General features: G+C 36.1%; 1 protein-coding gene across 1 annotated transcript in view; it reads left to right on the top strand.

Annotated features, from left to right (window-relative positions):
- Positions 1–14944, top strand: part of LOC131153494 (ABC transporter G family member 7) — a 63339-nt gene extending 48395 nt beyond the window's left edge. The window contains exons 8-12 of the mRNA XM_058105837.1: positions 10535–10755; positions 11978–12190; positions 12293–12377; positions 14357–14660; positions 14732–14944. Of these exons, the coding sequence (XP_057961820.1) occupies positions 10535–10755; positions 11978–12190; positions 12293–12377; positions 14357–14660; positions 14732–14742 (834 nt within the window). The 3' untranslated portion in view covers positions 14743–14944. The remainder of the gene's footprint in view (positions 1–10534; positions 10756–11977; positions 12191–12292; positions 12378–14356; positions 14661–14731) is intronic.
- Positions 14945–17915: the final 2971 nt, after the last annotated feature.

Below are 17915 nucleotides of genomic sequence, written 5' to 3'. Positions count from 1 at the left end.
GTAGCTTTGTTTTCCTTTTAGTAGGAAACCTCTCTTTTCTCATATGCACCCATACTCAATCTCCCGGCTCAAAAGTAACGAACTTGTGCCCCTTATTGGCTTGAGATGAATATTGTCGGTTCTTCTTTTTGATGTGCTGCCGTGCTTGTTCATGGATCCTCTTCACCAAGTCAGCCTTGTGTTGTCCGTCTAAGCTAGCTATCTCATTCATAGGTAGCAGTATCAAATCCAATGGAGTCAAAGGATTAAAACCATAAACAATTTCAAATGGAGAAAAATTAGTAGAAGCATGCATAGTTCTATTATAAGCAAACTCAACAAGTGGTATGCATTCTTCTCATGATTTTAAATTCCTTTGAATGACCGCACGCAATAAGGTAGCAAAGTTTGATTAACTACTTCAGTTTGACCATCGGTTTGAGGATGGCAAGTAGTAGAAAACAATAGTTTAGTTCCTAACTTTCCCCACAAAACCTTCCAAAAGTAGCTAAGGAATTTAACATCCCTATCACTCACAATTGTCCTAGGAATGCCATGCAATCGCACGATGTCCCTAAAGAATAAATTGGCTATATTTGTGGCATCATCAGTTTTATGGCAAGGAATAAAATGTGCCATTTTAGAAAATCTATCAACCACCACAAATATAGAGTCCATACCCCCTTTGGACCTAGGCAAACCTAATATGAAATCTATTGAAATGTCTACCCAAGGTTCACTAGGTACAGGCAAAGGAGTATAAAGGCCACGAGGTAAGACATTAGACTTAGCTTGTTTACATGAAATGAACACACTCTCTCTACATCTCTACGCATATGTGGCCAAAAGAAGTGTTCATGTAGAATATCTAAAGTCTTTTGTACCCCAAAATGTCCCATCAAACCTCACTATGTGACTCTCGCACAAGCAAATCTCTTAAGGAGCAGTTAGGCACACAAAGTCTATTCTCCCTAAATAAATATCCATCATGTCTATAGAATTTATGAAACGCAACTTTATCACATGCCTCATGCACATTAGCAAAATCAGAATCTTTAGCATATAAATCTTTTATGTACTCAAAACCCAATAGCTTAGTGCTAAATGTAGTAATTAAGACATACTTGCGAGAAAGCGCATCAGCCACAACATTCTCTTTCCCCTACTTGTACTGAATGACATATGGGAAGGTTTCGATGAACTCCACCCATTTGGCATGGCGACAATTTAGTTTACCTTGCCCCTTCAAATGCTTTAATGATTCATGATCAAGAGTGGATCACGAATTCTTTAGGCCACAAGTAGTGTTGCCACCTCTCCAATGCCCTCACCAAGGCATACAGTTCTTTATCATACATGGAGTAGTTCAATGCTGCCCCATTGAGCTTTTCACTAAAATATGCAGTGGGACGCTTATCCTGCATCAAAACAGCTCCAATACCAATCCCGGAGGCATCATTTTCAATCTCAAAAGTTTTAGTAAAATCAGGTAAAAACAACAATGGAGCATAACATAATCTATCTTTAAGCATTTTAAATGCATGTTCTTGTGCATTACCCCATTTAAACCCCACGTTCTTTTTTATCACTTCAGTTAAAGGTGCAGCAATGGTGCTAAAATCTCTCACAAACTGCCTATAAAAACTAGGCAGCCCATGAAAACTATATACATCAGTTACAGATTTAGGTGTTGGCCAATCTTTTATTGCTTTCACCTCATCCACTTCTACGCCCTTAGCACTCACCATATAACCCAAGAAAATAACCTTTTCCATGCAAAAATTACATTGCTTTAGGTTAGCAAAACAAATTTTCTTTTTTAAGAACATCTAGTACACTTTTCAAATGATCCAAGTGATCATCAAGATTCTTGCTGTACACTAGGATGTCGTCAAAGTAGACAACAACAAATTTGCCTATAAATGCACGCAACACATGATTCATCAAGCACATGAAAGTATTAGGTGCATTGGTGAGACCAAATGACATAACCGTCTATTCATACAAACCGTACTGTCTTAAATGCAGTTTTCCATTCGTCACCCGGTTTCATTCTTATTTGATGGTAGTCACTTTTTAAATCAATTTTAGAAAAGATGCAAGAGCCATGCGGTTCATTTAACATGTCGTCTAGTCTAGGGATAGGATGACGATACTTTACAGTGATTTTATGGATGACTCTACCATCCACGCACATCCTCCATGGTCCATCTTTCTTCGGTACCAGTAGCACGGGTACCGCACACGGACTCATGCTCTCCCAAACATGTCCCTTGGCTAGTAGCTCCTCAACTTGTCTTTGAAGTTCCTTATTCTCCTCAGGGCTGCTCCTATAGGCTGGATGGTTGGGAATCATAGCCCCGGGGATGAAGTCAGTCTGATGCTCAATTCCTCTAATCGGTGGCAAACCATTGGGCACGTCTACAGGGAAGACATCCTCGTATTCCTGCAACAAAGAAACAACATCACTAGGCAAGGAAGATGTGAGTTCGTTGATGCTCAAATATGCCTCCTTGTACATGAGTACAACTGGAGGTCTTTGTGCATAAAAAAATTTCTTACACTCTTTTTCTTTTGCATACAAACTCACTTTTTCCTCTCTCGCTATTTTTCCCTCATTTTTACCACTTTTTTTTTTCATTCTAATTTCAGCTCATCTCTTGCTCTCATTTTCTCTCCTCTCTTTCTTTTTCAATGCTCTCTGCCTCTCCTTTTGTTTTATTTTCAGTCTCTCTTTTGTTTTTCTCATCATTTGCTTTTTTCAATCTCACTTGATCTTCACACACTTGCTTAGGAGTCAATGGTACAAGGGTCACACTCCTCCCATCTTTTATAAAAGAATACCTATTCTTGAACCCATCATAAGTGACACGTCAATCATATTGCCACGACCTGCCCAATAAGATGTGACTAGCATGCATAGGTACCGCATCACATAGAATCTCATAAGAATATTTTCCAATTGAATATACAATCAGCACTTGCTTATTCACCCTAACCTCCTCACACTCATTCAACCATTGAAGTTTGTAAGACCTAGGATGTTTTATGCATTGCAACCCCAACTTCTCTACTAATGTGGTACTAGCTACGTTAGTGCAGCTCCCTCCATCGATGATCATGCTACACACCTTATCATGGATGTAACATCGAGTATGAAATGTATTCTCACGCTGCTCCTCATTTTCATCTTTCACCACATCATGCATGTTTAAAGCTCTCCTAGTTACTAATGCCTCGCCATGGACAGCATACTCAACATCACTAGACTCTTCTAGTGAAGGCATGAACTCATGATCACTCTCTTCATCATCGGTCTCAATAGTACCGTCATCTCCATAATCATTGCTCTTTTATTTGGGTATTGTGATGCAATATGGCCAGTCCCCAAACAGCAAAAACACTTGGTATTTCTGTACCTACTAGGTTGAAAAGACGTTGTACCTTTTTCATGGCTGCCCACTTTGTTTTTGCCTTTCTCCTTCTCTTCCTTGGATTTGGAAACAACCCTTTCTTCTTTTGATTTCCCCCAATTCGGTTTCCATGTGGAATGGGAAGCCGAAGTTGTTGTAGCATGCTTGTTTCCACCCTTGTGTTTGAGTTGTCTCTCCACTTTCATTGCCATATGCACTATGTCCTCCACATAGTGCTGTAGCTCCACTATGTTAGTAATTTACCGGTTCAACCCACATAAGAATCGTGCCATTGTAGTTTCTCTATCTTCCTCAATATTTGCCTGAATCATAGCCATCTCCATCTCCTTGTGGTAGTCCTCCACACTTTTGGTACCTTAGGTAAGGCTTTGAAGACGTTGGTGTAAGTCTCGGTAGTAGTGGTTTGGTACAAATCGCTTCCTCATCGTCGCCTTCATTTCAGCCCACGTCTCAATAGGCCTTTCCATGTTTCTATGCCTACTAAGAAGAATTTGATCCCACCATACGAGTGCAATAGTCAGTGAACTCCATAGCTGCCAATTTCACCTTCTTTTCTTCGGAGTAGTTATGACACTCAAAAATGATGTCAACCTTCCTCTCCCATTCAAGGTATACATCCGGGTTATTTTTCCCTTGAAAAGGAGGGATCTTCATTTTGATGCTTCCGATGTTTCTATCGATGTTATCTCGACCCCTTGGCTCCATCGAGGTTGCCGCTCTTGCCTAGCACCTTGATAAGAAAATCTGCCCATACCATCATGTTCATTATCACTTGCTTCATTGCTACCTATATCATGTTCAAATTCAGCAATCGGAGGAGTATGTGCCCTTCGCCGCCTTTCATTGGATTGCCCTCTTCTCAGTCCATCAATTGAAGCATCTTGTCTATCCAATCTATCTCTGAACTCCCAAAAAATCGTATTGAGTCTTTCAAACTACTGTTGAATGACTTGCAAGGTGAAGAATGAGTCTTGTGGAGGGTTCTCATTCTCGCTACCCTTGCTGGAAATTTCAGCACCAACCGTCTTTCTACTCATGATTTCAAACCTGCAAAAAGGATATTAGAGAGAAAAAAATTTCTCACTCATTTTCTTATGTGTTTACCCTCAAACAATGACACTCAACGCTCATGTTTTGACACAAATTTTTTTTGTTTTTTGGCTTTTTCCCTCTGATACGCTCACGCACTCGTGCCTCTTATCACTCAAGATTTCTCTTTTAGTTCTTTAATGAACTAATCCCAAACAAACCAATAGTTCAACCAAACGCAGCAATTGAATCAATGAATTAGAAACAAGATATCAATGAAAAAAATATAGAACAACTAAATCAGGACACAAAACAACGAAGGAAAGACAAAAAGAAGTCAAGAAAACAATAATGACACAAACGAAATAAGAAATTTAATGGAACAAAATAACCAACTTGACCAAGGATATATTCAAACACAAATCATAATAATAAATTGAATAGATTTTAGAATGGACTAAGATAAAGCCAAAGAAGAATCCAAGTTAAGTGCAGCCACAAATTGCACAAACCTTCAAGCTGCTGCCTCTTTTTTTTTTGAATGCAATATACTGCCTTTTCTCTTTTGTTTTTTTTTTTTTTGAATGCACAAAATGGCTTTTTTTTTTTTTTTTGGGGGGGGGGGGGGGGGGGTGCTCTAATCGGCCTTGCTGTGTTTCTTGCAATTTCCAGTCACAAAAGATTCAATCTTGATGATGGATAATATTAAAGAAGAGATGGAAAATTTCGGAAACAAGAAAACAAGATACTAAGATCGGATGATAGAAGAATATGAAATATGGATAAATGATTATAAGATAAAAGAGTTTTCGAAAGTGAACAAGAAAAATAAGATAGATAGAACCTGATTTGAACCAAGGCTCTGATACCAAATGATGCGTAACCCCAAGAATGAACGTCCGGAGACCCCAAATCAGATTTATCAAAACCCCAAACCGAAAATAAGATTCGGCATGATAGTGGATCCTTGACCTATTGCTTGACGTGATGCACAAACCAAGAATATCAAATTAATGGATGAACGCCACAAAGGTAGCACCTTTGATAAGTTCGGTGAAAGTTCAATAAAGAACTTGGAAGAGAAATAAACCTCACTTGGAATTATATTCAGCCAAAATATTCCCTTTTCAATACAACCAAGAGTTGGCTACTTATAGAAAATAAAAGATACCCATAACATCAGCCCGGCCAATAAAAATAGGCTATGACATCAATCTTGCCAAAGTTGGGTTTCTATTATTTGTCATTTTAGAAGGGTTTCAAAAATTTCTTGGGTCACCTTTAGTGAATGGATCTGCCAAGCTATATTTGTTTGATGTAACATATATAACAGTAATTATTCTTGTCTGACGTAGTTTTGTCTCAAGCTGACTTGTTTAGATTTGCCTTTATGTAATTTACTAAATGCTCTAGACATGGATGCTTTTTTATCAGTGTAGACAAATGGAAAGTATCAAATATGGTTACAACTTAATATTCAGTTTCAGTTGTTAGTTTCTTAGCTGTTCAGACTCTTTGCCTGCAGAAGCTAATGCTACAAATTCAGATTCCATTATTGAATGTGTAACTGATGTTACTTAGCTATTCAGCCTCTTAGAAGCCTATAAAATTGCTCCTCCTTATTGTGTAAACATGGATTTATTATCAGTTATAGCATGAGTGAAACTCTCTAGTACTTGAGTAAATTGGATATAAAACAGTCCTAATTAGTCATTCTTTTAAGATAACTAAGGATCCTTTGAATTTCTTGCCAACTAGTACTAGGATTACTTGTGTATATAGAAAGTGTGTAAACTGCAAATGCAATGTCTGAATTGGTGCAATGTGGTGTACATAAGGCTGTCAATTGGACTAGCATGTTCAGTTTGAGCAACCAACCCACCAGAATTTTCTTTTAATTGAAATTTTATACTTCCCTCTTTAATTCCTAAATTTTTATGCGTAAGAAGCACTTTCTCAATGTAATGCGATTGATGTAAGGCACTTCCTCAATGCTTCTTTACCTTGACACCCAAGATAGTATCACTTCATTTAGATCTTTCATGTTAAATTGTGAAGTTAAATACTTCTTAGTATCATTCATACCTTTCATTTTAGTTCCTATAATAAGCATGTCATCCACATAGAGACATATAATAACACCATATTTGCTTGTAAAAGCGCTCATCAGCATTATTATATCTAAATCCATGCGATGAAATCACGGAATTGCTTTATGCCATACAAAGATTTAGCTACTAAGCAAAATTTCTCTTCTTATCTTGCCATAACAAATCCCATATGGTTTTTCCATATGCACTTCTTGTCTAGATCACTACTTAAGAATCCTGACTTAGCATCCATATGATGCATGTGTAAATTATAAATAGATGCTAAAGCAAATAGTACTCTAATGGATGTTATTCTAGAAACAAGTGCATATATGTCAAATATTTGGGCTTACATGTTTGAATGGATCTATTTGTCCTATATTTTCTCCTAAATACTGTTGTGCTGGGCACCCCACTTGTGCCAAACACCAATACTATAACTATTGCTATTGAATATATAAGAAACTAAAGTAATGCAGAAACTAATAATAAAATAGTAAAAAGAATAAGACAAGAAATTAACGAGGTTCGGTATAGAATTACCTACGTCCTTGGGTGTTGACGATCAATACACTATTTCTTGACAAAGTACAATTTTGAGGTGTGTTTTACAAATGGAGAGTTGAACTCTTTATATAGCTTCAACCTCAAGTCCAAAAAACACTTCTCTTCAATGTGGGACAAATAATACAAAAAATTCAAAACAACTTCTTATACCAATGTGGAACTATTCTACCAATGTGGGACAAAAAACAACAAATCTCCACCTTGACGATAAATTCAACAAATTTTTCAGTCACCAACATTTTCTGGAGTTCCACATCATCGGCACCTTCCAAAAATATTTTGACTTGCAGGATATTGATCAAGTCCAAACAATGTTTGAACTTGATTGTTGTCACAATCTTGATCAACATATCTGCGAGATTTTCAGTTTAGCAATCTTCTGAAGAAGTATCTTACCTCTATCAATAATATCCCGTATAAAATGAAACTGAATGTCGATGTGCTTCGTTTGTGCATGGTAGACTTGGTTCTTTGTCAAATGAATAGCACTCTGGCTATCACAGAACACAACAATGTGCTTCTGAACAACTCCCAAATTTTCAACTAAACCCTGCAACCAAATAATTTCCTTAATAGCCTCAGCCATGTACTCTGATTCTGTTGTAGACAAGGCAATGGTAGACTGTAAGGTAGACCTCCAACTCATTGGATCATTAGCAAATGTAAAAACATATCCAGTAGTTGATCGACGTTTATCCAGATCACCGGCAAAATCAGAATCCACATATCCAACAACACTTTGATCAATATTATTATTTTTCTCAAATACTATACCAACATCAATCGTATTCATAATATATCTCAAAATCCATTTCAAAGCTTGTCAATGTCCTTTACCCGGATCATGCATATACCTGCTCACCATACTAACAGCTTGTGAAATATCAGGTCTAGTACAAACCATTGCATACATCAGACTACCAACATCACTTGCATAAGGAACCTGTGCAATCCACTTGTCTGATTTAGAGTTCCTCTTCTTTGAAAGTGTAAGGAACATTATCATCCACAAATGGAAGTGCATAGGCCACCATATCAATATACCGAGCAGGTTTTCGAATTTCTCGTCTTGGCCTCTGGGAAACAATTGATTCTTGTTGCTGTGAAGATCTTCGATTTGAAATCTCCTCTTCTTGTACGCTATTCCCCACCATAACTGGAGAGTTACCTTATGTAGTCTCATTTCTCACTGGGTTTCCCAAAATTGTCTCAACCTCCATCTGTTGTTGAGTACCACTGGTCTTCTCTTCAACTCGTGACTCCTTGCGTATTGTTTTCTTCATCATCACAAGTTCATCAAAAGTCACACCCTTACTTAAAATCATTTTTTTCGTCTTTAGACACCAAAGACGGTATCCTTTGACTCCTGCACTTATCCTCGAGAATATTGTTTTCTTGGCTCTTGGATCCAACTTAGATTTTTTAACATGATAATAAGCCATAGTACCAAATACATGTAAAGAATCATAATCACTAGCAGACTTTCCAGACCATACCTCATAGCGTGTTTTTCCCCCTATTACAGATGATGGTAGACGATTGATGAGATGACACGCATATCTAACGGCCTCAGCCCAAAACCTGTTGTCTAACCCAGTATTAGACAACATACATCGAACTTTCTCCAGCAAAGTCCGATTCATGCGCTCTGCCACCCCATTTTGCTGTGGTGTATCTCAAACTATGAAGTGTCGAGTAATACTTTCATCCTGACATACCTTCATAAATGAGCCACTCGTGTATTCACTACCATTATCTGATCTGAGCCGTTTAATCTTTTTGTCAGTTTGAGTTTCAACTAATTTTTTCCACTTAAGGAAAATATCACACACTCCATTTTTATGCTTTATAGAATACACCCAAACTCTTCTGGAAAAATCATCAACAAAAGTGACAAAATAATATATACCACCCAACGAAGCCGTTTTTGTGGGCCCTTATACATCTGTATGGATGTAGTCTAAAATACCTTCAGTCTGGTGGATTGCAGTGCCAAATTTCACTCTAGTCTGTTTTCCCAGAATGCAATGCTCACAAAATTCAAGTTTGCACACCTTTGCACCTTTTAACAAACCTCGCTTAGCTAATTGTTGCAAAGATTTTTCTCCTGCATGTGCCAATCGCATATGCCATAACCTGGATGTATCTGAACCTGCATCTTTCTCAGAAACAACAGCTGCTGAGCCAATAACTGTACTACCTTGTAAATAGTACAAGTTATATTTCCTTATTCCTTTCATTACCACCAGCACACCTGATTTAATCTTTAAGGTTCCATCTTTCAAAGTGATAGTGAACCCTTTAGATTCTAAGGCACCCAATGAAATCAGATTCTTCTTTAGGCTTGGAACATACCTAACATCAGTCAAGGTCTTAATAGTTCCATCTTGACATTTCAACTGTATTGATCATATTCTAGTTGTTTTACAAGTATTATCATTTCCCATAAAAACAACCCTACCATCTAATTCTTCAAAATTAGAAAACCATTCCCTATTGTGACACATGTAATAAAAATAACCAGAATCCAAAATCCACTTATCAAAATAATTTGACGAAGATGTTCCAATAAGAGAAAAATCTGACTCACTTCCATCATCATTGGCTATATTGGCATTAGAATGTGCTTTGACCTTATTCTTCTGTTGTAATTTAGGGAAATCTTTCTTCCAATGCTCTCTCTCACGACAAAAGACGCATTCATCTTTAGCAAGTCTCCCACGAGATTTACTCCTTTTTTGGGCTGAGGGGGGAGGGTGTTGGGATTTTGGGCAACAGTTCTGAATGTGTTTTGACGTCCTTATTTATTGTTCTTTTGGTCAGTTTGCTGCTGTCAAAACTGCAGTGAACTACTATTACTAAAAATTTAAACCAAGAATATCATAATCTAGTTTCCACAAACCTGTAGCTTTAAGGTACAATGTCATATGAATTAGTGAACAACAACAAAACAAGCCTTAGGCCCCGCTAGGTGGGGTCGGCTATATGAATTCTTTTCCTCCAATTCAGCCAATCAAGAGCATTTGCTTCTATTAGATTAAGAGATATTAAATCCTTTCTCACTACCTTATTCCAAGTTATTTTAGACCTCCGCTACTCCATTTCATGTCAAAAACAATAACTCACTCCGCATAGGTGCTCTACTCTGCCCGTGTTTCAAATGCCCAAGCCATCTGAGTTGCCCTTTTCTTGTCTTGTCTTCGACTGGTGCTATGCCTAAATTATTGCATTTATGCATCTTCCTTAGTTTATCTTTTAATGTTATACCACTCATCCACCTTAACAGTCATATTTTGGCCACTTTTACCTTTTGTATCATATGAATCAGTGCTGTTTTTTATTTTTTTATTTTTTCAGAGGTTGTAAATTAGTATAGTTTTGCAGAAATATATCCTTAATCCTTTGTTTGGGATTTCCTCTTTCTCTTTATCTCAGGTTGTTGCAATAAATACAGCAATGGCTGCACTGACAAAAACAGTGGGTGTGTTCCCCAAGGAATGTGCAATTGTAGATAGAGAGCGTGCAAAGTCATCTTATGCTTTAGGACCTTATCTGCTTTCTAAGTTGATAGCTGAAGTTCCTGTTGGAGTGACATTTCCCTTGATTTTTGGCACCATTTTGTACCCCATGGCTCGCCTTCACCCTACTTTCTCCAGGTGAGTCACTTTCTTTCTACTTTTATCAGCTTGTTTTCTGCAGTCAAAATAGTCCATGACTATTAGTCATTCATATCTTTAATTGGAAAATATGGTTACATTTTAGCCTGATTAGTTTGTATAAGTATAGAGTTATAACCGTTGGGATGGCATTCAAAATTGGGCGAGTGGACTGTTGAATATGAAGCGGAAAAACCAGCCACAAATATAAGCACAAAAGCCGTTTTGAGTAGAAGACTTGATCCTGAAGAGATCCTGCTGGGAAAGATGATAATAAAACATTAGGATGATTAGTCATTTCATAATCCTAGCTGAATAAATGATTCAAATGGGATGAATATTAGCCTTGCAAACTGCTAAGACAAATATCAGGAAAAAATATGAACATTCAGAGAAAAAACTAATATTTGCTAGGAAAATGTTAAATTAGTTTCTCTTTTAATGGGTGTTTGAAAAAAAACATTCTTGTTGTAGGATTTAATTAAAAAAAAAAAAAAAAAAGGGCAAGCCAGTGCACAAAGCTCCCACATATGCGGGGTCTGAGAAAGGGGCGGACCACAATGGGTCTATAGCACGCAGTCTTACCTTGTTGTAGGATTTAATCAATGACATAAATATGGAACTTTTTCAATAAAAAAATGATATGAAAATCAAAACAGACAAAAAAAAAAAGAAGCTATTCATTTCAATTTAATATATATGGAAACAGTCTATGCTACCAGAGGAATAAGTAAAAAATAAATGAATCAATAAATAAAACTTCAACTTTATTTTTAATTAAAATTTTCAATAGAAGTACCTGAGCCCAATCTTCCAGGACTGCTATAAGGTTTTGGAGCTCTTAAAATTTTCATATTTTCAAAAGAAAAGGAGAAGAAAAAAGAAGATGAATAGTTGTCCTGCTTGTGGTCCACTTAAAGATTCTTCTATCTCTGACCCGGCAAAAAGGAGTCTCAAAAACTTTTATTTTGTGCTTGTAACTCAAGTGATGACAAAAGAAATTTTTTAAACTTGCAATAGCTGAAAACAGGTGTCCAATCATATTGGGTGCTTAATTTACACTCAATTCTGAGGGTTGGCTGGTGAATATTTCATAGGGACGGGTATATATAATTTTATCTTTAAATATATTTGGCATGGCATGAAAGAAGATTAGAAGAATGAAATTTTCATCATAATTCTCAAAATCTGAAGGTACTGATGAAGAAGTTTGACCTTCTAGGTTTGGGAAATTCTGTGGAATTGTGACGGCAGAATCTTTTGCTGCATCTGCAATGGGTTTAACTGTGGGATCGATGGTTCCAACCACCGAAGCTGCTATGGCTTTGGGGCCATCTCTCATGACAGTTTTTATTGTTTTTGGAGGCTCTTATGTCAATGCAGATAACACGCCAATTGTCTTCCGCTGGATTCCTCGTGTTTCTTTGATAAAATGGTACCCCTGTTTTGCTTCCATAGATCTCAGCTAGTGATGAAAAGAACTTTTCTGCTCTCTCTCTTCCTTTTGATGATGGTTGTCTTTTTTTTGGAATTACAGGGCTTTCCAAGGGCTTTGCATCAATGAGTTTAGTGGTCTCCACTTTGATCATCAGCATTCATTTCATGTACAAACTGGAGAACAGGTAAAAGAAGACACAATTCTTTCTGTTATTTAAACTGGAATGATGTGCGTATTTGGTGAAAAAGAAGAAAACGGATGCAAGAAAAGTTTCCAATTCTTATGGAACAAAGTATACTCAGATAGCAATATATTAAAAATCTGACAGAAATTCTGCTGTGGGTCTGGTAATAGAAGTTCCCATAGGTTCATTCATAGAATATTGATACACATCCAAGGATGCGTATGAAGAAGCATCAAGCTTGCTGAATTGTGAAATGAAAGGATGGTAAAACATAACTTATTGGTATTTTATTTTAGTAAAAATAATTTAACAATATATATAAGTTTATTACTGATGCAATATAGTGTAATATAGCCAGTGTTATTTATAATACAGAACTGGTGCCCATCCTTTTCTATAGGCATAGGGCTTCAAATTATTCATGTACATCTCACCCAGTTTAATGTTATGGTGGGATCTAACTTATTCACAAAAAAATAGAAAAGGAGAGAGAGATATGTTGACTTGGAAGTTGAACCTAGCATGGGGTACACATATGAGACTTAATTTTGGTTAGCATGGACATTGGTTTGCGTAGCCAAGCTTCTTGTCAAGACCAAGTTACCTTTTATTTGTATATGCGTTAGTGGAGGCTCCTTTTCCTTGTCATGCACTGTTGACTGCATGACATTGTGGCTTTTCCTTGAATACTCTTTACTAATGACAATTGTATGTTTATCGTTTCCAAGCGTGTAAGAACTTATTTTGAAGGCAATGTCTTGGGTTTGGTCCAAAATATATAAATAATGTTGCATGATTATTTAATGTGTATTAAGTCATGCATGATGGGTCTATAAAAGGAAGTTGTGTCTCATGGCCATGTGAAAAGAACGAGCAAAAGAAAAACATGTGTTTTTGTGCAGTGTAAGTTCAAGCAAAGGAGAGTTTTGAGTGGTTCACCTTGGGTTCTTCATCCTATATTCTTCTGTTTCTAGGGTCAAAAAAGAGTCTTGGTTTTTGAGAAATTCTGGAAAAGCAGAGTTGAACTTTCTTGTTGAATTTTTTACACCTTGATAGTAACTAATCTCTTGTTGGATTGCTTGTGGGTATATGTCTAGTGCTGAATTGCACAAATTTCTTTGTTGTGGTTAATTTTCTTTTATCTTTGGGTAATATATCTTGTGCTTTTGCCAATTGCGGTGTGGATGGTCCTTGTGGCCTAAGAAATAAATACGTGACACTACATTCGTGAACATGGAATGAGGCATTTGATTTGGAATATGTGAGTTTTTTTCCCAATTCTGGAGAAGTCCAAATGGAACGCTATGATTCCATGTTCCTGAATATAGCATGAATTTTTTAGGGAGTCTAAATTTCTTGTTTTCAGTTTATTCAACAACATTGATTTAGCTTATGGGTTAGAATAAATCATTGAATTGGACTTTAATGTGTTTTTGTTTTTTATTTTGTTTTTGTTTTGTTTTGTTTTTTTTTAAAGTCAATAGTAGGCCATACTTAGCCTTGTGAGGTAGCTCATCTCCTATTCTGCAGTCCTTTTTATCCCTTCCATGATTTTAACCATAGACCTCCAACATGGAAAACTTTTATGCTGCATTTAGGAGCATGAATTTTGGACTTTAAATTTGGATTTAGGTGGATTTGGACAAATTTCAATACAATTTATATTACATCTAATCCAAATCTAAGGTCCTTCCAAACATAGGGTTAATGTGTTTAAGACATTTCCATTTGATTGCTTGTCTAAGGAAATGTCAAAATTTTACTTCTGTAACTGAAGTTAAACCTGGATTGGATTTCATTTTTTTTTTTTTGAAAAGTCTTGTTAGTTCCTGTCATTGTAATAATATGGCATTTTATCTGAAAGGTTTAGTTACATAACTTCTACAAAGGATTTGTCAGTGTCATTTTGTGTTCAGGAATCTGGATATCTGATCTAATTTGTTCTATATCATTTGCTTTTTTTTTTTTTTGTAATGCAGGCACTTGAGCGGCTCTCATTTGGAGGCAGCCGCATTAGAGATACAGTGATCGCTCAGAGCAGAATTCTATTGTTTTGGTATTGCACCACCTACTTTCTACTTGAGAAAAACAAGCCCAAGTACCAGCAGCTGGAGCAGCCCCGTCTCAAGCAAAATCAACCGCAAATACAGCTTGAGAGGCCTGATGCTGAGCTGGTAGAACCACACCAGCAAGTATTCGAGGCCCCTCTGGTTGATCAAGTTGATTCAAATCAACAAGTTGAATCGCTGCCACCTGACGAAATCAGGCCTCTTATCCTTGAAGGTTTGTAATTATTTGGGCATTAGCAATGTTGACATAAGATTTGCAGCTATTTATTGATTTATCTCGTACAGGTGCCATGTAAAGGAGATGTCTTTTGCAATAAAGGAGGGCCTCGTGCCTTTTTCTGAGCTTGCTGAGGTATTTTAGTTAAATGTGGGTGCATTTACAGTGCAAATTATAGTGCCTGTAAAATTTATTAGCTAAGAATCCCTTAGCCGGATTGCCAGTTTAACTGTGTTGTCCAGAAAAGGCTATCATATGCATATATATTTTGCATCTGCTCATTTTCTTAGTGTTCTGTTAATCAGTTCAGTATCTGTTTTTTTTTTTTTTTGTTTTTTTCTTTTTGTGTGTGTGTGTGTGTGTGTGGTTTAACAACCCGTGCAAACACATTTTTCCGGGTAAAAAGGTTTTGGTATTGGACAAAAAACGAATTGGTTGAAAATGTTCTCCTTCTTTTGTTTTGTTTTTTTTTATCTGCTTTAGCCTTTGTATATTGTATTTTGTATTTTGTTGTTTTTGTTTTTGTTGCTGCAGCACACTTTTCTACTAGTTTCTTGTCTTAATATCATCTGTTCATGCAGATTTTCTTCCTTTAAATTTTCTTATTTTTTTAAGAAAATTTATTTTCTTTTATTTATTGTGGACTGCTTTACCTTGTGCCGCGGCTGATTATAGCCGGTTAATTTACACATGCACTTTCAGTTACTAAAAACGTTTGGAAAATTAGGTTTTGATTCCTAAACATTTATAAATAAGTAAATGAAAAAATAGGTAAAAAATCCCGCGAGTTCCAGCATACTCGATGTCTTACTGTTAATTTAGATTCTATATGTCCGGGTTTCGGTTTCAACCGTTGCATAGGTTTTAAAATAAAGCTGAGGCGCTCTCTGCTTTGTCTCATCTTACGGACACGCTCACAGGGAATTGGAGGTGAACAATTGAGTTAACGGTGCCTTGACGTCATTATATGAAATGGAATGACATGCTTTTAGATTACTCTGCCTATAAAAATTTCTTTCTAGCGTGTTTGAAGAATTGGTAACAAAAATGAGCACACACGGGACATCTCTTAGATTAACATGGCTCTCAAGTGTCGGACTAACATGAAAATTCCTTACTAGCGTATGTATATAAACTAGTGACATCAAAATTGGCCAAGAGTATATGTATCTAACTGCATAGCTTTAAACATTTCATTTCAATCCTTATAATTTTCAGTTTTTCATGAAAGCAAGCTTGAATATGAGAGAAATCGGACAAATTTGAGGATTCATAGTGTAATTTATTTAAATTTGAACCCCCAAATTAGAACCTTGGTGATTAAAATATCCAAAGGGGGTATTTTCAAATTTAAAGGGGAAGGATTCAAAATCTGATCTAACCCTTAATTGCCAATTTACAAACCCAAATGAATCAGGTATTCTATGAGGTAAACATCTTGACGGCCAGAAGTAATATGAGAAGCCTAACATTCCAGTTGCCAATTGTGTCTAGTGAGAGACAGGATGGTAGGGATGACAAAGCCTGTTGTCAACCTCTAGTTCTAATTTCCAAAAGAGATCCACCCTGCTCTCAACGGACGGCCATATGACCCCATTGCTATTCACGAATGATAATTGGAGGAAACTTTGAAATGCAACCCCAAGATGATGAAAGTAACAAGTCACATAGATTTGTTTTGTGAGGTGAACATATAAGAGAGAAGAAAGGAGAAATGTAGAATTTGGAGAAAGTGGAACAAAAAACTTTTGTTCGAACAATTATTCCTTGTAAACAATTGCCATTCATCCAAAGCATATTGGACAAATCATTGCTAAAGAGTTTTCGTTAGCTTGCCATAAGACTTATGATGAGACCCAAGTTCCAATAGTGCATGTAGAACACTTTTAAACGATCATGACTTTCCATTATTGATAGTCATTTTTTTACCTAACAAAATAATAAAACCTAATTTAATATATGAAAAGTTAAGTTGAAAATTAAAGGAAAAATGTTGCAACATAGAGTGATCAACTAGCTGCCACTTGATAATGGTTGACCAACCTAGTGAAAATTCAAAATTTGAGTTGTTTTCATTTGATTAGCCAATAGATTGGGTATAATAAGTGTCTTAGAAGTTGCCATATGTCAATTAGTGTTAGGGCAATTGACAGTTAATAGTTGACAGTTGTTAGTTTGAATTTGAAATTTTGAGACTCAAATTTAAATGTTGTTTCCCTCAATTTCTTGAGAAGTCTATGAATAGACCTTTTGGGAGAGAGTTTGGAGCACGTCCAAGTGAGGGTAAGAAAAGGAAAATTCAAAATATTCATGCATTATTTGGGGTTAGAGAAAAAGGATGATAACTTAAAATTTGTGAATAGAATTGTATATCTTTTGTTCTTACTTAAGGGTTACTTGGGGTGTGTGCATTGTGAGTGTATCCCCCCTTGATCTACATTGATTGCAATAATACAAGGTCAGTCATCTAACCTTTTATTCATTGTTTTCAAGTTTAATTTGTGTGTATATGTGTGTGTGTGTGTGTTTTTTTTTGCATGTGAGACATGTATGTGTACATATGATGTTAGTGTTTGTTTTGTGCCCATAATTTACATTTCCTTGCTTCGATCATGTTGTATAGGGGTGTTAGGGTTTGGTAATGTTTGGAATTCATGAAAAAATTTGATCAAAATGACATATAACTATATTTTTCCAAAGATGGACATGCAAATGGTCAATTGGCTTGTAGGCATGGTTGATTGGCCCCTGTGTTTTCATAAAATTAACCATTGGGGTATAGAATACGATTGACCAACCCCTGTAGGTGGCCAAATGGCCAATCTAGAGGCCATATTTTTGGCCATTTTCTCTGAACTTTTTCTGGTTTTTCATGTTGTTCTTAAGTCTAAATACTCTATGGAGTGTATGATCGAGTCTGAATGCTGATATATTAAAGGTTTTCATTTTCTTTTGTATGAAAATCAAGATTTTTTTTTGAAATTTTTTTTCAAATGATGACAATTGTTTTCAAGATTTTAATATCCAAATTTGGAGTATACTCATGATGTGACTTTTAGGTATTCTCTAGAACTCTCAAGAGTTCCAAAAACAAGATTTCAAGGTTCCCCCACCAAAAACCCAATTTTTTATTTTAAAGTTTAAGAAATTAAATATATATTTTTAAAGTAATCACCTATAAAGTGACTTAGAGGACTGAAAAAATATGTGTTTTATTTTTATTTTAAAAAACATACACTTGGTTTTAAATCA

This window comes from Malania oleifera, chromosome 4 (assembly GCF_029873635.1).
Source record: "Malania oleifera isolate guangnan ecotype guangnan chromosome 4, ASM2987363v1, whole genome shotgun sequence".
In the NCBI taxonomy this organism is placed as follows: domain Eukaryota; kingdom Viridiplantae; phylum Streptophyta; class Magnoliopsida; order Santalales; family Ximeniaceae; genus Malania; species Malania oleifera.
The sequence above is the reverse complement of the archived record's forward strand: the minus strand, read 5'-3'. Positions and strand labels throughout refer to the sequence as shown.